Source organism: Trachypithecus francoisi, unplaced genomic scaffold (assembly GCF_009764315.1).
Source record: "Trachypithecus francoisi isolate TF-2019V2 unplaced genomic scaffold, Tfra_2.0 Lachesis_group15, whole genome shotgun sequence".
Taxonomy (NCBI): Eukaryota; Metazoa; Chordata; class Mammalia; order Primates; family Cercopithecidae; genus Trachypithecus; species Trachypithecus francoisi.
In genome coordinates this window covers 93,304,978-93,328,026 of record NW_022681460.1, presented here as the reverse complement: position 1 = coordinate 93,328,026, position 23,049 = coordinate 93,304,978, and the positions used below count along the sequence as shown (strand labels likewise).

General features: G+C 36.2%; 1 protein-coding gene and 1 long non-coding RNA gene across 5 annotated transcripts in view; both read left to right on the top strand.

Moving 5' to 3' along the window:
- Window positions 1-23,049, top strand: part of TTK (TTK protein kinase) — a 40,411-nt gene that overhangs the window by 8,953 nt on the left and 8,409 nt on the right. For 2 of the 4 annotated variants that reach the window (XM_033235577.1, XM_033235578.1), the window contains exons 9-14: window positions 383-470; window positions 1,571-1,694; window positions 9,385-9,533; window positions 13,430-13,563; window positions 15,473-15,599; window positions 19,050-19,142. In XM_033235577.1, coding sequence (XP_033091468.1) covers window positions 383-470; window positions 1,571-1,694; window positions 9,385-9,533; window positions 13,430-13,563; window positions 15,473-15,599; window positions 19,050-19,142 — 715 coding nt within the window. Of the gene's footprint in view, window positions 1-382; window positions 471-1,570; window positions 1,695-9,384; window positions 9,534-13,426; window positions 13,564-15,472; window positions 15,600-19,049; window positions 19,143-23,049 lie in introns of all 4 variants that reach the window. The other 2 variants (XM_033235576.1, XM_033235575.1) reach the window with 1 other exon arrangement.
- Window positions 14,588-15,072, top strand: LOC117097578. The gene is made up of 2 exons (XR_004442995.1): window positions 14,588-14,655; window positions 14,719-15,072. It is a non-coding gene; the product is annotated as an uncharacterized LOC117097578 (long non-coding RNA).

The following is a 23,049-nucleotide window of genomic DNA, read 5'->3' as shown; positions in this document are numbered from 1 at the left end:
GATAGACAATGCTAGGTACTGTGGAGGTCCACAGAAGTGCTATACCCTGGTTCTTATCCTTTAGCTATTTGTAATTGGAAATGTAGTTTCATCTACATACTTTGCCTTTCCCACAGTCTAACCCTAACTCCAATTGCTATTGATTAGATAATGAAGAAGTAGGCAATCACCTATCTTTTGTCACTTTTGTCACTGCCCAGCACCTAATTTTGTTAGCTAAGTCACCTTTGTATTGGAATTATGTCACTTTAAAAAATGTCCTTTTAAGAGTTTTTTTCAATAAAAAGTATTTATATTAAAAATTCAACTTAAGATGAAAAAAATACATTGAAATTTTTTTTTCAAATTTAATATTAAAATTATTTTGTTTCCTGGGTGAAAGACAAACCTCTAGATCAGAATGCCGAGATTTGGTTGTGCCCGGATCTAAACCAAGTGGAAATGATTCCTGTGAATTGAGAAATTTAAAGGTATTTTAATTCTATGTCATTATATGAAGCAAGGGTTCCTGATCTGGGAAGATCAGGATTCATGGAACTTTTTCTGGGGAAAGGGTTTATAAATAGTTCATATATCTCCAACAGTGTTCCTCCATACCTCGAGAGGTGTGGGACTACCAGTGGGAAGTTGGTGTAGAAGTCCTAGACGATGTTTCTCCAAGATTAAAGTGGTAGAGCAAGGATCGACAGTCTCTTAAGAAAATCGTGAAGTAGTATTTATTATGCATGTGTTTAAGCAGATAGTTGGCTTGGGTTTGAGAATACATGACTGGGGGAGCTGTTGTGTCTTAAGTTTTGTTTTTTGTTATGTTTAATCATATGATTCTGGTAAGACATCTTAGAAAAAGAAAAATGAGAGAGTAAATTGAGTTAGGGCAGAGGTGAGGACATAAATAATCAATCTTGACTTCCTGACATGGCAGAGTAACTGTGGACTTAAAGGAAATAATTTTAGTTCCTTCGACACTGTGATTTTTAGTGGTTATACTATTATTATAATTGAGTTAAACCCCTGGCATCATGATGTGGGTCTTTTCAATTTCATTTCTTTGTAATGCCTCCCTCTTTCATGATCTATGCTTTAAGTATTACTTTTTTCCTAATCCTGGCTGTCCTAGAGAACAGTGCATAATTGTATCAAAAAGATTGCTCTCTGGATTTAGAGTAACTACTGTCTTAAATTATACAGTTATTAATTTTGACTTGTTATTTTTGGTGATAAACTAGCCATCAAAGTAACAAAATACTTAAATCTTTTTTCTTGGCATGAGGCATACTCTATGTTGAATTCAAACTTTCTAACCCTTTCCATCTTTAAGTGAAATATTAGCAATTGATTAATACATCCACTGAAAGCAAATTGGCCAGATTTGTGGTTATGACCCTTCCCATTCCTCTAATTAATAATTCAGGCAATTAACCTTTGCTGGAGCTTTGTGAGTCTACATGTAATTATAATAGAAAATTTTATGAGCAATCTATATATAGATAAGACTTTAGTATATTGAACAGTAAGACAAATTAGTAGTACTACTATTTATGGGACTTTGTTTTTTTTTTTTTTCATGTAGTCTGTTCAAAATATTCATTTCAAGGAACCTCTGGTGTCAGATGAAAAGAGTTCTGAACTTATTATTACTGATTCAGTAACCCTGAAGAATAAAACTGAATCAAGTCTTCTAGCTAAATTAGAAGGTAAGAGTGACAAAATCAGTAGACTTACATGTTTAGTTAAGAAAACCATTTGATAGCTTGAGAAAGCAGACTAGCCACCCAAGAATTATGATGTGAAACTGTGTCTATGTTCTTTTATCTTGAATTTCAGTTCAGTTATATAGGGTATAAGAAAAGTATTGAATCCCGTAGCAAAGGAAATTTATTTACCTAAAAGGTGCATAAAAGAAAGAGTGGAGGGAAAATGCAATGGAACTGAGTTATTTTTCTCAGTTGGCTTTCTGGAAGCGATACAGAGCTATTTTTATATGACATCTCTCATCTTTTATCAAGCATTTGGTTTTCCACTGCATGGGTACTATGAGACATGTTCTAGGGATATGTAAGTGAATAAAACAGTGTCCCAAGGAGGTTGCAGTTCAGTGTGGGAGATACACAGAGATATATAAATATAATGCTGAATAGAATATAGAGATTGTCATGAGAGCCGCATATATGAAATGCTATGAGATTTCAGAAGAAGGAGAAATTGAGGAACTAATTTGGTTTGGAGAAATAAGGAAATATTTTGTGATGATGGTGAAGTTCGAAGAAACTAATTCTGATTTAAATAGGGGGAAATAATAGAGTATTTCAGATGAAGAGGATAACACAGACAATGAATAAAATGTTTCAGGAACTAGAGACTGTCTAGTTATGCTGCAGACTGTAACATGGGTAGTGTGCAAATAGGAAATAAGACTAGGTGGACTTTGAATGCCGTTAGATTTTGTGTTTATTTTTAGAATACAGGGTACCATTAAAAATATATTTAAACAGATCATTAATAGGATGATCATTGTCCACATAGAGGTTGCCAGATTGGATGTATTAATTTTTTATTCGTTTTAATAGGACTGAGGAGGAACTTTGGGACAAAGTGAGGCTTGCCTTTGCCAGGGACTTTGCTGAAAGCCCAATATCCCAAGAGTGCCTCAGTCCCAGTCAAACAGGGACACACACACAGAAACATTATTTTGGTTGGGAACAGATTCTTATTTCTAGCGTTTGATGGAAAATGTTTACATTTCGTATTTTCTTGGCATCTATCATAACTAGTATGATTGAGAAAATCATCTTTATCAAATATGCTTGTTAATAGTACGCTCAATACCTAAGTTAATGTTTTAAATGAATGCTTATTGTCTACACTGTACCAGTAATACTTTATTAATATAATAAAGCGTACAGTCAGAAAACTGCCCAAATCACAAGAGTGCTGCACAATGAAATAACACAAGTGAATGCATACTTGTAACCAATAGCCAGATCAAAAAAATAGAACATTACTAGCACTTCAATAACCTCCTTGATCCACCTCCTAGTCAAGACCTCTCTCCTTCCAGATGTAATCACTATTCTAATTTCTAACACCACAGAATGAAATAATACAGTGTGTATTCTTGTATTTGCTTACTTGCTATTGTTTATGGAACTCATCCATGTTTTTATGATGTATAGTCTGTTGATTTTTATTGCCATATGCTATTTAATTAGTGTAAATATAGTATAATTTGTTTATTCACATGTACATGGATAAGTTTTTTGTTTAATGAATAATGCTGCTAATTAATATTTTGGTGTCTTTTGATTCACATATGTACAAATTTCTATTGAGTGTATTTCAAGAGTGGATTGTTGGGTCACAGGATATGCATGTGTTCAGCTTTGGAAGATAGTGCCAAACAATCTGAAAAGTGGTTGTGCTGACCTTAGACCAACAATTATGTTGCTCCTTCTCCTGTTCTTTGCAATCATTGTATTGTTGGCTTTTAATTTTAGGCATTCTGATGCTATCTAGTGGTATCTATCTAATTATGGTTTTAATTTGCATTTTGCATTTCTTTAATGTCTGCTTTTGAACATCGTTTCATGTATTTATTAGCCATGTGGATACTCTCTTTAACATAATGCAACTCTGTCACCCAGGTTGCAGTCTTGCTGATATTTCTATTGGTTTTTCTTTCTTTTTCTCATTGATTGTTAAGAGGTATTTATATGATCTAGATATAAATCATTAGTTGGAATATGTGTTTGTAAGGGAAAAGGCATAATTATTTTTCTTTCCCTTTTTAGTTTCTTAGTTGAGACACTCTCCTGAAAATACAAGAACGATTAACAATAGAAAAAGAAGCAGAAGTTTGTTAACATGTGCTCTACCCATCACCTGGGCGGGTTCAGTTCTGAAGTATTTCTTTCTCTCCAAGCAGTGGATTTGCTTAAATGGTATTTTAAAAAGAGCCATAAATCTTAAATATTGGCAAGACAAAGGAGAGAACAGTTCCAATCTTTAAAAGCAGGAAAATGTGGAAAACTAGTAAAATCTATTTCCAGATTCCTCTGGTGCCTGCTAGTGCTTTCTGGGCCAAAAAGGAAGTGTTGTCTCCAGTAAGGAAAGATTTATCCCCTGCCATCAGGCAAGATATTTCCATATTTTTTAGATTTATCATTTTACCTTTCACCTTCTGATTTATATTTTTCCTGAGTTTAATGTTTACATATGTGTAAGATCAAGTGTCAGGGTTCATTATTTTTCCCATAATGGATATCCAGGTGACCTGACACCGTTTATTGAAAAGATCCTCCTCTACCTCACTGACCTGTTGTAAATTAGGTGATTCTATGTATGGTGTCTGGCTTTGGATTCTTTTCTGTATTTAATCATTTTTGCCTTTCTTCTTTGCTCTGTCACCCAGATTGCAGTGCAGTGGTGTGATCACAGCTCATTGCAACCTCTGCCTCCTGGGCACAAGTGATCCTTCTACCTCAGCCTCCTGAGTAGCTGGGACTTATATGCCTGTGCCACCATGCCTGGCTAATTTTTAATTTTTTTGTAGAGATAGGGTCTTGCTGTGTTGCCCAGGCTGGTCTCAAACTCCTGAGCTCAAGCAATCTGCCCACCTCAGCTTCCCAAAGTGCTGGGATTACAAGCATGAGCTATCTTACCAGACCTAATGCTCTCTTAATAGCTGCACTAAGTCTTGATATCTGTCAGTGTAAATTTTTCAACTTTATTCTTCAAGACTATTTTGGCTATTCCTGGCCTTTGGATTTCCATATAAACACTAGAATCTACCTTTTGGTTACCACTTTAAAAAAATGGGATTGTGATTGATATTTAACTTAACCTATAAGAAATTTTGGAGAAATTGATGTCTTTACAATTAAGTTTTACAGCTCAATAACCTAGCATACCTTTTCATTCATTTAAAGTAATGAGATAACTATTTTCTGTTTAGAGATCTTTTGTATCTTTTACTAGATTTATTGTTGAATATTTTTTTAATGCTGATCAAATATTCTTGATATTTTTTGATGCTGTGATAATGAATGATATCTTTTTAAAAACCTTTTTCTAGCCTGGGTAACATAGGGAAAGCTCGTCTCTACAGAAAAAGTTAGCTGGGTGTGGTGGTATGTACCTGTGGTCCCAGCTATGCAGGAGGCTGAGGTGAGAGGATCACGTGAGCCCAGGAGGTCGAAACTGCAGTGAGCCATGATCACATGATCATGCCACTGCACTCCAGCCTGGGTGACAGAAGAAGAACTTGTCTCAAAAAAAAAAAAAAAAATACTTCGTTGTTAGTTTATAAAAAATATAATTGATTTTTACTTATTCATGCATTGCTAAATTCACTGAGTAATTCTAATAGTTTTCCATGCATTTTTTTGGATTTTTACAGGTACATAGTTATGTTTGAAAATAGTATAGCTGGCCGGGCGCAGTGGCTCACGCCTGTAATCCCAGCACCTTGGGAGGCTGAGGCGGGCAGATTGCCTGAGGTCAGGAGTTCGAAACCAGCCTGACCAGCATGGTGAAACGCCATCTCTACTAAAAATACAAAAAAAAAAAAAAAAAATTAGCTGGGCGTGGTGGTGGCAGGTGCCTGTAATCCCAGCTAATTGGGAAGCTGAGGCAGGAGAATCGCTTGAACCTGTGAGGCGGAAGTTGCAGTGAGCTGAGATCATGCCGTTACACTCCAGCAGTCTGGGCAACAGAGCGAGACTCCGTCTCAAAAAAAAAAAATGAAAAAGAAAAAATAGTGCAGCTTTTTTCCTTTTGAATCCCTTTAACTTTCTTTTCTATGCCTTGTTATAATTGCTGTGACCTCCAGTATAACAGTGAATGGAAAGGGATGATAGGTGCCACTCTTGTCTCATTCCTTATTTTAAGGGAGAGCTATCAATACTTTATCTTTAATATCATTGCTGTAGAGTTTTGTCCCTACTTTTTGTCAAATTGAGTGAGTTCTGTTTTATATCTAGGCTACGAATAATTGTTTTTTTTGTGTGACTGGGTGTTGAATTTTATCAGATGTTTTTTCTGCATCTATTTACTTAATTATATATTTTCCTTCCCTGTTCTGTTATTATGGCAAATTACATTGACTTTCAAATGTTAAGCAAACTTTGCATTTAGGAATAAGCCCAATTTGGATATAATTTTTTATCCCTTTTGTATATCAATTGCTAACATTTTGTTTAGGACTTTTGCATCCATTATAATGAAAGGAATGGAATTGTATATTTATAGAATGTTAAATATATTGTTGAGGTGGTTTTGTTTATAGACCTTTGAGATAATAAATTACAAACTTGCATAAGGTGAAATTTTTATGTTAAACTAGAGGTCTTGTAACTGACTTAAGTCCAGCTGCTTGCTACTCGGAGTCAAAAAAGACGAGAAATGAGGTGTGATGAAAGGAAGGCAATTTTATTAACCAAATGCTAGCAGTTGGAGAATGCCCAGGCTCTTACCTTCAAAAGACTATTCTGCAATTTCTGAAACATGCTTTCCCATATTATAATTTTTTCTTAATTGGAAATGACCCAGACATCTCATGAGCATCAATTACTTAATTCAGAATAATTTGAAAGTCCACTACAGGCATTTATCTCATTTACATGCCCTGAGCTTTTTCCATTTTTAACAGTATGTCTAGATTACTTCTGAAAACTGAGATGTTATACAAAGCTAGTCATTATTTAAAGTTGTTTCCCTGTTAACCATTTTTAAAGTCTGAGTAACAGGTGAACACTTAAGTAAGAACCTAAGTAAATATATTTTGCCGGCAACTCAGAATATTGAGCTGTTTTCATTGAACTACCAATCTAAATTAAATTAGTCTTATTTGTCAAAAAAATCGCACAAAGATTAGTCTGTTTTTGACTGTGTTTTATAGTTTTATAACCGTTATGTTAAACCCTGACATCTTAATATGTAGACATAGACAAATATAAAACCATTTGGTCAAAATACTTAGATAAAAATATATGCTGATAATTCTGAAGACATTTTATTTTTATTAATAATTTTAAAATCAATTTTATTTACCAAAGATTCATGTGGACTTGAAAAGCATTAGGACTTACTTAATTTATGAGTATTTATTTACTTATAAGCCAATTTGGTAGCATGCTAGAGTCAACATATACATGGATGTACATATAGACATGTCTAAACATGTATACATACAGGCATAAAGATCCAATAGCTTTTACCTCAGAATCTAGCCATAATATAGCAATACAAACTCACCACTTTATAAAAGATAGCTGATCCAAATTATTTTTCTGATGAAATTGGAACCTGTTCACATGGCTAAACCTTGTTTGCCTTGATAGGTAATCTAAGGAAAGCTGTCAACCAAAATTTGGGTAAAGCAGTCTCTATGGCAGTTTGGTTTTAAAAACCCCTTTATCCTTTTTTTCCCCTTTTTCTTCAGTTGCAAATGAGTTACTAATAATTCTGTTATAACCGTAACTGGCTGAACTGTATAAGAAAAATAAAAAAACAAACTCTCCAAGTGGTGTTTAAACAGTGAGTTTTATCTCAACTCAAGTAGCATAATAGCACATTCAAAGCAGGCAGAAAAGAAAAGATAAAATAGAGAGCTAGCTTTAGAAGACTGTTTAATTTTATAGTTGCACGTTAACCATTTGAACTCTGAATTTTTCTTACTGTAATTTGCCCATAGTTTTAAAATGTGCACAAAAACGGGCTGTAATATGTAACCAGCTGGAGTCCCAGATAGTCCAGGAAATAGCTCACATGCTTTCTCCCCTAACAAAACTTGACACAGATACAAGAAATATTCTGGAGTCCAAAAGAGTATGACAAAAATCAGAGGCCAGGTTGCTGGAAAGCATTTCTCCACTAGTGAGGAGAGGAGCAGCCTATCTTGCTGGGTGGGACGGAGACAGTTTCAAAGCACCCTCGGAGAGAGGGATAATGCTAAATAGAGACACAAACATAGGCAGATCCAATGCAGATGGAGCACTCCAAATCCATCCCCAAAAAGGGGAGACTGGAGATAAGTGCTGAGATCTTGTCTCAAACCCAGACAGCATTGCAGAGTGACCTGCATTGGGTCCAGATGGCAAAGAGGCCCAAATGGCACCACAGATGACCTATACTAGGTCCAGACAACTAGAAAGTGCAGATGGCTAAGACAGGATTTCCCAGTACACTCTGGTTTATTTATCCAACCCTTGAATTCCGTTGACTTCGCAGATGCCACTTTTCTTTCACTGACTGAGCATTACAGCAAAGGGAAGGGAAGGAAAAATCCTTGAGACAAGGGTGGTCTCCTTAGCTGCTGGGAATTCCTTAAGGTCCCAACTGCAGGGTCAGCTAGCTATGAGCAGCTGGCGTTTGCAAGTGGCCCCTGCCTTGGCCGGGTAGCCTGACTGGGTGAACCTTGGCCTGCTGCCACAGCCAGTTGCTCCACTTGTTGGAAACCAGGTATACAGGCTGAGCCCCTCAAAACACACTGTTCCCCCAACAAAGCACCACGTTTGTTACTGACTCAAGTCTGGTTATTCACTACACAGAGGCCAAAAACATGAGAAGTGAGGTGTGGTGAAAGGAAAGCAATTTATTAATCAAATGCTTGCAGTTGGGGACTGGCCAGGCTCATGCCCTCAAAAGACCATTTCAACTTTTTGGGCTGAGTGAAGGGGTTTGGGAAAGAAAAGGTGTGGGAGAGATGCGGGAGTGGTGCAGGTCTGAATGTCTTGTTCTGATGGTTATATTGAGTCATTGCCCATCTGGAGGTATGGTTTGTGTCATTCTGACTTCACTGGGTACTGCTAAGCTAACTGTTGGAAACTCCCCCTAAGCAAGAGGAGTCTGCAACTCTATCTCTGCTTGGTTTGTTTCAAAACTGGCCCCTGAAATTTCTAAGCAAATACATAATTAGATAAGTGAACACTGTTCCTGGAAGTGCCTGGTGGAAAAGGGAGAAACTAAGAGTTTCAAAGTATGCTTCGAGGCTGAAAGCAAAAAAGAAAAAAAAAGGTTCTAAAATGCATTTTGAGACTTGGATACTCGGTCCATGAAAAGTGAATTAGCTTCTCTTTTAGTAAGACTTTATAACATCTATATGTTTTTACATTTTTACTTATTTATTGGTAAAGAAGCATTTAAATGTGGCAGGGTCTCTGACAAAGTTCTTAGTAACAATTTAGGAAGATGACTATAGTGCAACTTTGTGAAATTGACTTGCTAAAAGCAAATTGTTAAGTAGCTGGCTTAAAGCCTTTAGTTTCTCTCCCTCGATTGTCTTTAAGAACTAAATACTAATATAATTGGTAACAAGTTCTATTGTTTAGGCTTAGTTTATTATGATCAAATATTCTTGCTTTTTAATGACAACAAATACAATTTCAGAAACTAAAGAGTACCAAGAACCAGAGGTTCCAGAGAGTAACCAGAAACAGTGGCAATCTAAGAGAAAGTCAGCGTGTATTAACCAGCATCCTGTTGCATCTTCAAATCAGTGGCAGATTCCAGAATTAGCCCGAAAGGTTAATACAGAGGTAACTTTTCCACTACAGTACAACATTGCTTTTTTGTTCATAATGCATTTCTGAAGTTTGATGATCATATTAAATGTTTTCTTTTATTAAATGTATATGATATTTAGTAGAATAGTTTATTTAAAGATTTTTTTAATCATTTATAAAATAGTGTTCAGTAGCAGTCATACATTCAGTAAGTCAGGCTAAATTTTTTTCTATCTTCGATAGTGTTTCTAGATTGCCAGTAGACTGGTGCTATGGGCCAAATCTAGTTCTTAGCCTGATTGTGTAAAGATTTATTGGAACACTGACATACTGATTCATTTAATGTCTATGGCTGCTTTTGCATTATAAGAGCAGAGGTGATTAGTTGTATTAGAGACCACCTGGCCTGCAAAGTTTAAAGTGTTTACTCTCTGGTCCTTTGCAGAAAACTGTGTGCTGATCTCTGAACTAGCACAGTGCTGTCCCAAGCACTTAACAGTTTCCTATGGTCATACTCATTGATAAAAATAGAAAAATATAGCCTAGACAATGTACATAAATTTGTACCATACTGAATGATCATTCCTGGTGGCTTTTCAGAAGGAATGATCAAGTAGGATACTAGAGAGCTATAGCTGCAGTTCATGGCCATAGTTTCCTTACCATTTCTTTTCAGTGACTTGTAGTAAATACAGTAAAGGCTTTGTTAATTCAGTGGTTCTCGAACATTTGGTCTTTTATATTCTTAATTATCAATGCTCCTAAAGAGCTTTTGTTTATGTTGATTATATTTATCTCTATTTACTATATTAGGATGTAAAACCAAGAAATTTTAAAAATGTTTGTTAATTAATTAAAAATAAGTGAGGGCCAGCACGGTGGCTCACGCCTGTAATCCCAGCACTTTGGGAGGCCAAGGTGGGTGGATCACGAGGTCAGGAGATCAAGATCATCCTGGCTAATATGGTGAAACCCCGTGTCTACTAAAAATACAAAGAATTAGCCAGGCATCGTGGTGGGCGCGCCTGTAGTCCCAGCATACTCGGGAGGCTGAGGCAGGAGAATGGCTTGAACCCGGGACGCAGAGCTTGCAGTGAGCAGAGATCGTGTCACTGCACTCCAGCCTAGGCGACAGAGCAAGACTCCGTCTCAAAAAAAAAAAAAAATTACTGATAAACTCATGTGAATATAAATGCACTATTCTGAAAAATAGGTATTTTCTGAAACAAAAGAACTACAGTGAGAAGGGTAGCACTGTTTTACAGTTTTTGCAAATCTAACAGTTGGCTTAACAGAAAACTGGATTCTTATGTCTGCTTTTGCATTCAATGTATTTCATTATTACATGTCATATGGTCTCTAGAAAACTCCTATATATACTCATGAGAAAATAAAGGTGAGAAAGGTAAATATTGTCTTAGTAAGATCTCTAAATAGTAGATATAGATAACAAATGCTGGATGATAAGGATCCTGACAGGTTGAGTCATAGATTGTATCAAACAAGCATCTCCTCTTTTTTTTCTATTTGAAAACTGTACACTAATAGGATTGTGAGGGAACTGAAAACCGTATGGATCATTAAATAAATGCAAATCAAAACCATAATTAGATACTACTTCACACCCACTAGGATGGCTTTAATTAAAGAGACAATAACAAGTGTTGGTGAGGATGTGGAGAATTTTAGAACCTTCATATGCTGCTAGTGGAAATGTAAAATGGTACAGTCACTTTGGATAACAGTCTGGGAGTTCTTCAAAAGGTTAAACATAGCTTTATATGATCCAGTAATTCCACTCCTAGGTTTGTAGTTAAGAGAATTGAAAATATACATCCACACAAATATTTGTACATAAATATTCATAGTAACATTTTCATAATTGCCAAAAAGTGGAAATAACAAAATATCCAACCAATGAATGGATAAACAAAATCTGGTACATCCATACAATGGAATGTTAATCAACAGTGAACAGTAATGAAGTACTAGTACCTGTTACAACATAAGTTAACATTTACAATATGCTAAGTGAAAGAAGCTCACCACAAAAGCCCATATATTTAATGATCCCATTTAGATAAAATCATCAGAATAGGCAAATCCATAGAGGTGGAAAGTAGATTAGTGGTTGCGAGGGGCCGGGAGCAGTGGGGACTGGGGAATGATTACTGATGGATATGAGGTTTCTTTTTAGAAGATGAAAATATTCTAAAATTGGATAGTGGTGATGGTTGCACAGCTGTGAACCATTGCACAACTAAAAACCATTGGATAGTACACATAAAAAGAAAGTATAGAATCTGGGCAGTTTCTTGTGGATACTGCTTGTCCAGCAGTCTCTTCAAGGGAGGAATGTTTTTGTCTCACATCTCACTTACCAAATGGCTATGTGCTCTCTGTTCTGTGTCCAGACCATTTCTTCCTCTTTCTTGTAAAGGTCTGTTCTTTTGATGCTTTTGACTTACTCTCAATCTCTGAAAGTCCTGGTGACTCCCCATCATTCCTTGAAGATATTAGGCTCTGGATCAACCAGATCCCAACAACTGTCAATGTTTTTGTTGGCTTCTACACTCCTGTTTATTACCAGTCCTACAGCTAGCCTTCATTTTTCTAACTTCTTCCTATCTCATGACCGTTTCCTTAATTTTACTTTAGCCACCCACTCCTTATATCCTCAATTCTGACCTCTAAAATCGCAAATGCAAACATTCCACTCTATGATCATGATCTTTTTCGTTTTCCTTGTTCATTAATCTTACTACAGCAGTTCCTCAGTAACATCTTTACCACTAATCCTAAAATATGTGCGTGCTTGCATGTGAGCATAGACCCACGAAGTCTTAAATAAGAGGGAAAATTTATCCTGGAAAAAAAATTTCTTGGCCAAGACTGAAATGTAGAAAGTAGGATAGATTTAGCCACTGTAATTCTCAAGTGCGTAATGAGGACCAGTGTGTTGAAATTAAAATAGATAAACCAATTTAATCCAAATTATCTGCAAATATTTTCTAATAACTAAAGCTATCCCAAAATTGAAGTGAACCTCTGTAGACTAGTGATGCTTAGTTACTAAAAGTATTCAAGCAAAACTTGATTCTCTATTTAATTGAGATGTGCTACGGCAGGGGTTATAGCAAACTTTCTGTAAAGGGGTCATCAGGCTTTGCAGGCTAGAAGGGCTCTGTTGTAGCTTTTCACCTCTGCCATTAGAGCATGAAAATAAAAGCAATAGACAATATGTAAACAAATTGGCATAGCCATGTTCTAATAAAACTTTGTTTACAAAAATAGGCAGGCAGCAGGCCACATTCAGCCTGAGTCTGTAGGCTGTAATTTGCTGATCTCTGCTACAGCGAATGTTCTTTCATCATTGGTGTTTGTATGGGATGAATCCTACAGGTTCTTTTTTTTTTTTTTTTTTTTACAACAATGCTTTTGGAAAAAGAATTTCTGCAGGTTCTGTCTCTTATGGCAGACACAATATAGGCATTTGTCATTCCACATTTTGCTAAGTAATTAGTATTCTGCTGCATTTGAGGAGAAGGGAATAGTTTTATTGATTAAAGAAAGGCTGATTTTCAGAAACACAGACAACTATTTTAGATTATAAGAATTTAATACCTGTTACAATAGCTCTGATAGAGGAGAATGTTGAATTCTGTTTTAAACAATTTTGTGTGCCTTCCCTGTACTTGCCATCAGTTTCAGCAGAATGTACCGGGCTTAAGAATTTGGAGTAAAATAACTACACTAAAAAAATTATTGAAAGTCTAAAATGTATATATATATGCCTACCTCTTTTAGTATGTTTTTGTATATCATATGTTATTGTTTTATTTTAAAAGTTATAGTATTTGTAAAAACTAGTGAATAGGCAACTAATTTAAAAACTCTAAATCATAGTGTTCCTTATTTTGTTTTAGCAGAAACACACCACTTTTGAGCAACCTGTCTTTTCAGTTTCAAAACAGTCACCGCCAGTGTCAGCATCTAAATGGTTTGACCCAAAATCTATTTGTAAGACACCAAGCAGCAATACCTTGGATGATTACATGAGCTGGTAATTACTTTTGGCCCCTTGCTTGATTGGCATGGTGGTATGATAGAATTAACATGTGCTTCTGGGCCAAATAAATCTGGGATTAAATCCTACTCTTTAAAGACTTTCCAACTTCATATTATTTTCTCAGCATCATTGTTTTCATCTATAAAATGGAAAGGGGAAAGTGGTTGCAATAATGCATATCTTTAAGGATTGTTGTGAATGTAGTTTCTGTCATATTGTAATCTGTACCTACAACCTATAAATATTCTAAGGATGTAAAATCCTTGATAATCATATATTGCCATACAGATATCTCTCTATTGAGAGAGAGATTTTAAAGGTTAGTATTCTTAGAGCGGATAAAGAGTAGATGAATTTTTTCACGTGAGTGGTGGTAATTGGAAAGTGATAGCTTCTGGAAGAGATTGGTTGCTACAGTTCATGTAGTTCTGGGGATATTCAAGGGTGTAGTACTTGAGTGGATAGGAATGATGGATAAGTGAAGAAGTTCGATGATGAGTGTGCTGACTGACAGGGAACACAAGGGATACTACAAAAAAATGAATGACATTTCAAAGAAAGGAAATAAAGGGGTGTGGAACATTACAACCATCAACCAGTGGCTATATCTTTAATGTCTTAGGGGATAGCTTAAATCCATGTCGTCTTTTGCATTTCATTTTCATAATGTAATCTTGATCTTAATTAGAACTGGCCTGAAAGATTTTATAACCCAGCCTCTTACCTACTTAATATAGTTTTACTATATATTGCCTCGTTTTATTATATGTAGAATATTTTAAAGAATGATTGCTAACTAAAATAGCAATAATAGATATTTCTTGTGACATTAAGTTAATTATTGTTAACAAATATTTGTGGAGCTCTTTCGTGCCAAGCATTGTTCTAGATGTTGAGGATATATTAATAGCAAACAAGGCAAACAAAGCACAAATGTATGCTGGACAGATTGAAGCTCAAAGGCCAAACTCCTCTGACGTAACTGGCTTTCTGATGTTTCTAGCAAGCCATTATAGAACATTACTGTTTAATTTCTCTCGGCCTTAGCGCCATTTTTCTGGAAACCTCTGCGCCATGAGAGCCAAGGTGAGCGGTTCCTGGTAGTAAGCTTGGGAGGTAGGAGTTGGCGATTAGTATGGGGAGACTAAGTGGAGGAAGAAGCGAATGCGCAGGCTGAAGCGCAAAAGAAGAAAGATGAGGCAGAGGTCCAAGTAAACCGCTAGCTTGTTGCATCGTGGAGGCCACAGGAGCAGAAACATGGAATGCCAGGCGCTTCGGATGCTGGTACATGTTGTGGGACTGCATGCTACTGTCTAGAGCTTGTCTCAATGGATCTAGAACTTCATCGCCCTCTGATCGCCGATCACCTCTGAGACCCACCTTGCTCATAAACAAAACTGCCCATGTTGGTCCTCTGCCCTGGACTTGTGACATTCTGGACTATTTCTGTGTTTGTGGCCGAGTGTAACAACCCTAAAATAAATCACCTCTTCTGCTCTTTTAGCTGAAGAATTAAAAAAAACAAAAAACAAACAAACAAACAAAAAGAACATTACTGTTTAAAAAAACACTCAAAATCTGTGACCGGCCATAAGCTGACGTTTGCTAAATTCGTATAAAATAACTCTAACTACTTTGTATTTTAAATGCCATCTTTTTTATTTTACAGACAAAGATTTCTTGTCTGCATACAAATATTTATTTTCAGAAAGAATTCCCCAAAATTAAATATCTGGTGGTGGCATATCTGGAATAAATGTCAGCTATATCATGTAAACTGAGTTGGGTTCTGTTTGATGTAGCACTTTTAGGTTTATATCAGCCTTTTAAAATACTTGAAAACAATCAGAATCTTATTTATTAAATTGTAATGTTTTAAATAAAAAATATATATATTTCCTAGTTTTAGAACTCCAGTTGTAAAGAATGACTTTCCACCTGCTTGTCAGTTGTCAACACCTTATGGCCAACCTGCCTGTTTCCAGCAGCAACAGCACCAAATACCTGCTACTCCACTTCAAAATTTACAGGTTCGATAAGCTTTATATATGATGGTATATGTTAAGATACAATCAGTTTTACAGCTTTTATTTTTATAGCATCTAGTTATCAGGAAAGGTCTTAAGAACTTGGCCATTCTTATTTCCACTAGACAAAACTTTCCTGCTGTCCTGATAAGAGTGTGCCTTGTGGCTTTGAGAGGTTCATTATTGAAGAAGCTGATGAAGTTACTCATATTAACTAGGCCAAAGAATCCAGTTTGAATAGCTGGATAAAATTTCTCTTATAATCAAGGCTACCTTTTATTTTTTATTTTTATTTATTTCTTTTTTTTGAGACAGAGTCTCGCTCTGTTGCCCAGGCTAGAGTGCAGTGGCGCGATCTCGGCTCACTACAACCTCTGCTTCCCAGGTTCAAGCGATTCACGTGCCTTAGCCTCCTGAGTAGCTGAGATTACAGGCACGCATCACCACACCTGGCTAATTTTTGTATTTTTATTAGAGACAGGGATTCACCATGTTGCTCAGGCTGGTCTCGAACTCCTGGCCTCAAGCTGTCCGCCTGCCTCAGCCTCCCAAAGTTCTGGGATTACAGGCATGAGCCACTGCACCTGGCCGAGGTTACTTTTTGTTGTGTTTTGTCAGTTGCTAGTGAGCAGCATCATTTTGTTTGTTAGTATACAATTCATTTGGAAATGTAAATTTTCAAAAATATCAGAATAGCAATATGAGGTACTGCTAGAATGTATTATACTAATAACTGTAAATTAAGAGGAAAGATTTTTTTGCTGATGAGGCAAAAGTTGGTTTCTAATAACTGTCCTAGAGGCAGCTGAATACTGTTAGAAAACGTGGGCCTTGGAGACACTGGGCATGAATCTTGGCCTCACTACTTACCATCTGTGTGATCTTTTGCAGGTTACCTAAACTTTCTGTGCCCATTTCATCATCTATAAAATTAATAAAGCTAACTATCTCCTAGGATGGTTATGAAGATTAAATTAGTTAATATATATGTAACTCCTAATACAGAGCATGACACTTAGTAAATCAGAAATATTAGCAGCAATTGTTATTTAAATAAAACAATAAAAAAACCCATGAGTAATTAACTATAAAAATCAACTAATAAAAAAGTTAGTCGACAGAATAAGAACAATGGTTATCAGGGAAGGGAAAAAGAGGAATGGGGAGTTACTGTTTAATGGGTATAGAGTTTCAGTGATGATATTTGCACCACCATCCATCTCCAGAACTGTTTCATCATCACATACTGAATGTACTTAATGCACTGAGTTGTACCTAAAAATGGTTAAAGTGGTAAATTTTGCGTTATGTATAATTTGTGCAATTTGAAAGAATAATGGATAAAACAATGAACTGACAGTCGATACTAAGTAGAAAGAGGTGATAGTGTTTTGAGGATTGAAACAATATAATAAATTACAAAGGAAAAAGAAAAATGATCAAATTTGTTCATGCATTGATTCAAAACACATTTATTTAGCTATTACTGTCAGGCCCTGTTTGAGTTGCAATCCAGAAGACGAGTCACAGATGACAAGTGAAGGGGCTTGGTGGAGCCTTCTAGAAGAGGCCAGTGTCAGGAGAGGACTGAAACGAGGCCACAGTGTGGCTAGAGCTCAGGAAGGGGAAGGGGTGAGTCCCAAGGTTTGCTGGGCCCTTAAGTTTTACCCTAAGAGGGTGGAAAGCTTTGGAAGAGGTTGAAGCAGGGAAGTGAAATGATCCGATTTACATTTTGGAAACTAACCACAGTGAGTAGGGCAGACTAAGGGGGATGTGGAATGTCCTGTGTAGGAAACTGGAGTTCACATTAGTGTTGAATCACAAATAAGAGTTATTTTATTCTAAAAGCTGTCAGCAGCCATGGGGAAAGGACATTGAACTGCTTTCTTCCCTCAGCAATGTTCACAGTTTTAAATATGAAAGGAAAGAGAGAGGAGGCACAAAAGGAAGGAGTGGGGAAACGATGAAATTACAACATATAAATGTTTAGAAGCCCAATACTTTGTTACAGGAAATATGTATGGACTCAACAATGTATCTCGATCCTATAGGTGAAAAAATTAGAATACTAACTTTTTATTTAGATAGGAGATTACATGAGAAATTCTACCATTTGGAACCTAAAGCAGGCCTTAGTTAAATTGAGGTTTATTCAGACCTTGTTTCAACTTGGTTAATCAGCTAATCAGGAGCTCTTTTTGTTTCAACTTCTTTATCAGCTCAGAATAAGTCCTCTCAGCACTCCATCTGTTCAAAGCATTTATAGGTACACAGAGAGATCCTCCAGTATAAGGGAAGGGATGATGGGGCAGGTTGTATAGTACATCACCTGAAAGTTTGCTGGGGAAGATTGCTGAGGTTCTGAAAAATTAAGTAACTTTTGAACATCACTCAGCACAAAGTGCGGGGCTGTATTAATGAGTTCTCACACTGCTATAAAGAAATATCTGAGAGTAATTTATAAAGAAAAGAGGTTGAGCTGGCTAATGGTTCCACAGGCTGTACAGTAGGCATGCTGCTGGCAATCTGCTTGGATTCTGGGGAGGCCTCAGGAAACTTTCAATCGTGGCAGAAGGTGAAAGGGAGCAATTGTCACATGGCTGGAACAGGAGGAAGAGAGAGAGTTGTGGGGAGGTGCCACATACTTTTAAATCACCAGATCTCTTGAGAACTCTCAGAGAAGCACTGAGGGGGAAATCTACCCCCATGATTCAGTCACCTCTCACCAGGCCCCACCTCCAACATTGGGAATTATAATTTGACATGAAATTTGACAGATCCAAACCATGTCAGGGACATTGCTGAAATTTGCATTTGTCTCATTGACTCTGGAGCTCTTAGCACCTTAGCACATTGCTTCCTTTATAATATAACACTAAATGAGAAAGAAGAATACATATATAGCCAGATGGTAGTGGCATGCCTGTAATCCCAGCTACTCGGGAGCCTGAGGCAGGAGAATCGCTTGAGCCTGGGAGGCAGAGGGTGCGGTGAGCTGAGATCATGCCACTGCAGTCCAGTCTGGGAAACAGAATGAGACCCTGTCTCAAAAAAAAAAAAAAAAAATACAGATATAATTATGTGTGTGTATGTGTACATATGTAAATAAAGAGGTATAAGGAAAAAGAAAAATGAAAAATACAATTTTATATTTTAGTTTTTTTTTTTTAAGCTTATAAGTTTGCAGATTGCATATTAAGTGGTTTTTTCCTCCTCGAAATTTGTTTTTAAGTCAAAACCAGTTAAAGGGGGAGATCTTAGAAGTTTGTCTGCATTATTTTTTGAGGTTTTTTTTTATTTGATTAAGTAGAGCAAGTCCTTTTAAAAATATTGTAACATTTCTAATTAAGATTTAAGATAATTTCAAAATGGGGAGCAGTTGACTGTACCAAATGTAAGCTGGTTTCTTAGGCATATTGATTGAACTTTTATTTATGTATTTTACTTACTTAGGTTTTAGCATCATCTTCAGCAAATGAATGCATTTCGGTTAAAGGAAGAATTTATTCCATATTAAAGCAGATAGGAAGTGGAGGTTCAAGCAAGGTAAGTATCTTAAAATATTTAAGAAATAAATAAAAATATTTTAAACTTTCTATTTTTTTGTGTTTTTACCTGTGAGGGCTGCTTTTCCTTAACTTCTAGGGGCCATGTTGCCCTTGAGCCAAAAAGCCATCTTAACACGTGCCCTTCTCTTCCCACTGCCTCACATGTGACATATCTTCTTTAGATTTCTTATTCTCAGTCTCCTGCCTTTCCTTTCAATGTCCTATGCTTCTAAACTTCTTCTTTAATAACAAAATCATTGACATGGGGTAGTGAATGACCACTATGTATTATCACAAAAGAATCAGAAATTTCTGAGTCAGAATGTGATGTAAATTGCTAATATGTTTAGAATCATTCAGCAAGGATTTTTGCTAATGGATTTTGTTTTGTTTTGAGTTATTCATTTCAGAAACAGAAGTCAGTAACAAGTGAATTTCTGGAATTAGATTATTTTCTAAACTTACCTGAGTTCTAAATTTATATCATTTTACATCTCTAGATTGAAGGCATCTTAAGCATTATCTAAATTTACCATCTTTAATTGTCATTCAATTAAATCTACTTCCGTTAGATTTTTGCCTTCATCACTCACCAAAATAACTGTAATCAAGACCACTAATGACCTCCATTTTTTTTGCCAAATCTGATTCTTAGCTTAGATTTTGGATTACTTAGCATTTGGGACAACTGATTTTTTTTTTCTCAATCAAGGTTTTTTCCACACTTGGTTTGTGTTTTTCTCTTCTCAAACTGGCCATACCTATTGTCTTCCTCATGTTCCTGATCTCAGTGAAGCAGTGCTCCAGGGCTTAGTCCTCAACCCTCTTTCATCTTTTTCTTAAACTCATTCTGTTGGTGTTCTCTTTCAGTCTTGTGGTTTCAAATACCATGTATATGCCGACAATTCTCCAACTTGTATTTCCAGCTCATACGTCTCCTTTGAATTGCAGACTTGTATATTCAACTTGACTATTCAACGTCGCTTCTTAGTGTCTACCAGGCATTTAAAACAATATGTCCAAACACAACTCTTGCTCCATAGCTTTTCTCATTTCAGTACATGGCAGCTTCATTCTTCCAATTGATTTACCAAAAAATTAGTGCATCTTACTCTCATACACACATCTAGCCAGTCAGCAAATCTTGTTGGTTCTACTTCAGAATATCTCCAGAATCTGTTTCTCATCATCTCCAGCATTATTGTTTTGGTCAAGGCAACTTTTGTATTTTCACCTAAATTACTTTAATAGCCTTCTAAAGGATTTCATTGACTCAGTCCTTGCCCTCCTGGTCTATTTTTTAAAATTGTATATTGACAAATTATAGTTGTATATTTTTATGGGGTACAGGGTGGTATTAGCTTTTTTAATACAATGTGAAATGATTAAGCAAATTAACATCTATTACTTCAGTTTTTTTGTGTGATGAGAACATTAGCAGTTGACTCTGCAATATTGAAATGTATAGTATCCAATTATTATTTTCAGCATGCTATGCTAATCATCTGAAAAAAAATCAAACTTGTATTTCCTATTTGAGCCTTTGTATCCCTTCACCAACATCTCCCCATTTCGCTCAACCTCCAGCCTTTGGTAACCACTATTGTCAAAGGTGGTATGAGCTCTTCTCTATGAGTTTAATTGTTTTAGATTTCACATATAAGTGAGAACATGAGGTATTTGTCTTTCTATGTTAGCTTATTTCAGTTCCTCCTGGCCTATTTTAACATAACATCCTGTTTTCCTCTAGATATCATCATGTGTCTTCTGAGTTAGGCCTTCCTTGCCCACACTCTAAAACTGCAGCTCCCACCTTTCAATCACCAGTGTTCTCCATTCCCCGCCTGGTTTGTTTTTCTGTGTATCTTACCTTCTAACACATTCTGTAATTTACTTACTTGATTTGTTGTTTGTGTCCGCCTGCACTTGAATGTGAGCTCCATGAAGATAGTGATGTTTTTCTGATTTGCTCAGTGATACTAGCCCCAGTATCCAGAACAGTACTTAGAACAGATAGGGATTGAATTTATTAGTTGAATGAGTAAACTGTCCTCAGCTCTTTTGGTATTATAAGTTGTTAAGGATGACACATTAAACAAAAACTGTTGGACTCATTTTAAGTTTTACTGTAATTTCCTAATCTCACAATAATTAGACTTGCATAAGGCTGTCTTATTAACTTATTAAAAATAAGGACGGCTGGGTGTGGTGGCTCACACTTGTAATCCCAGCACTTTGGGAGGCTGAGGCGGGCGGATCAACAGGTCAGGAGATCGAGACCATCCTGGCTAATAGGGTGAAACCCCGTCTCTACTAAAAATACAAAAAAATTAGCTGGGTGTAGTGGCGAGTGCCTGTAGTCCCAGCCACTTGGGAGACTGAGGCAGGAGAATGGCATGAACCTGGGAGGCAGAGCTTGCAGTGAGCCGAGATCGTGCCACTGTACTCCAGCCTGGGCGACAGAGCGAGATTCCGTCTCAAAAAAATAAATAAATAAATAAGGTATGTGCATTCCCATGTGTATCAACTCTTCAATAAATATTGATTTCATTATATATTTCCTTTTATCAGTCTATTTGAATTACCTAATTTAGTTGCTTTCATAAAAATTACTTGGTTAATATTTATTATTTATTTGTTATTTGGCTATATTTCAGTAGTATCAAGGTACTGACACTTAATAGAGGTATTTATTTAGTGGTATGTTTTCAGAGAATGTAGAGTAGTCTTAATGGCATTTTAACATTTTTTTCCTTGGAGTATAATGAAGGTGTAAGCTTAAGTAAAGGGCCAAGTGATAAAGCAATGGCTGGCCCATATTTTCTGAATTCAACTAAATTGTTTAAGTTAATTATGATTGAGTTGAAAAAAATCAAACGCCTCAAAGAAAGTAACATGCTTTATGAAACTAATACCATTTATGCTTTGCCTGTTTCAGAGTTTAGGCAGTGACCAACTTTTAAGGAGGCTATTGAGAGTATCTAGAACAGTCGTGGGGTAATGAGAATGGTCAAGACACTGGTAACTTCCCATAAAACTAACAAATCATAATTCTGACACTATCTCTATGAAATTGAAATAAGGCTTACCTAAACCAGATTGCAAGAGTTTTGCCAGAACAGGGACAGTGGGGGCAATAATAAACTCATTCATGCAAAAAGTTAATTTAAAAGTTTTCATTTGTTTACTTAATTTTAAGATCTTATTATATAAATAGCTTTAGTATCCTGTACTTTTTTTTTCTGATATATCCGAAAACTTTAGCATGTTTTAAAATGTCCACTTTATTCTGTCCTGAATGTCTTCAGTGATGGTAGCTAACATTTGCTTCACTCCAGACACACTGCAGAACACACCGCAGACATCAGTCATCTGAGTCATCCTTCCAATCCTGTGCCATAGGTACTACTAACAGCATTTGATTTTTGAGAGACTAAGGAACTTGCCCAGTTAGGTTGCTGATAAAGATGGAGCTGGAGCTCAAATACAGTTATTTCTTTCTAGTCTTTCCTAAGTTTTATGTCCTATATTTTCTAATCTTTAAATTTTATTTTTATGATACAAAGCTATTTCATTGTACAAATATACTACCAGAACATACAAATAAGATATTAGCCGTCAGATTCAGGGTCATGGGTTAATGAGGCTATTTACCTTTTACAAAATGGCTTTATGCTGCTATTTTTAAATCCCTATCTGTTTTATTGTTATTTTCTTATCCCTCTTGTGCCCCATCCCCCTCTAATTTGCTGTGTATCCAACTGAAACCAGTAATACTTCATTCGAGTCTCATACTTAAAACTTAAACGCAAGCTATACCTGAGGGGCCTGATAAATTCTCCTTGTTAGTGCAGTTTTAGCACATCAACCTCATAAACACTTGGACTGTTTTCTTACTCCTTCCC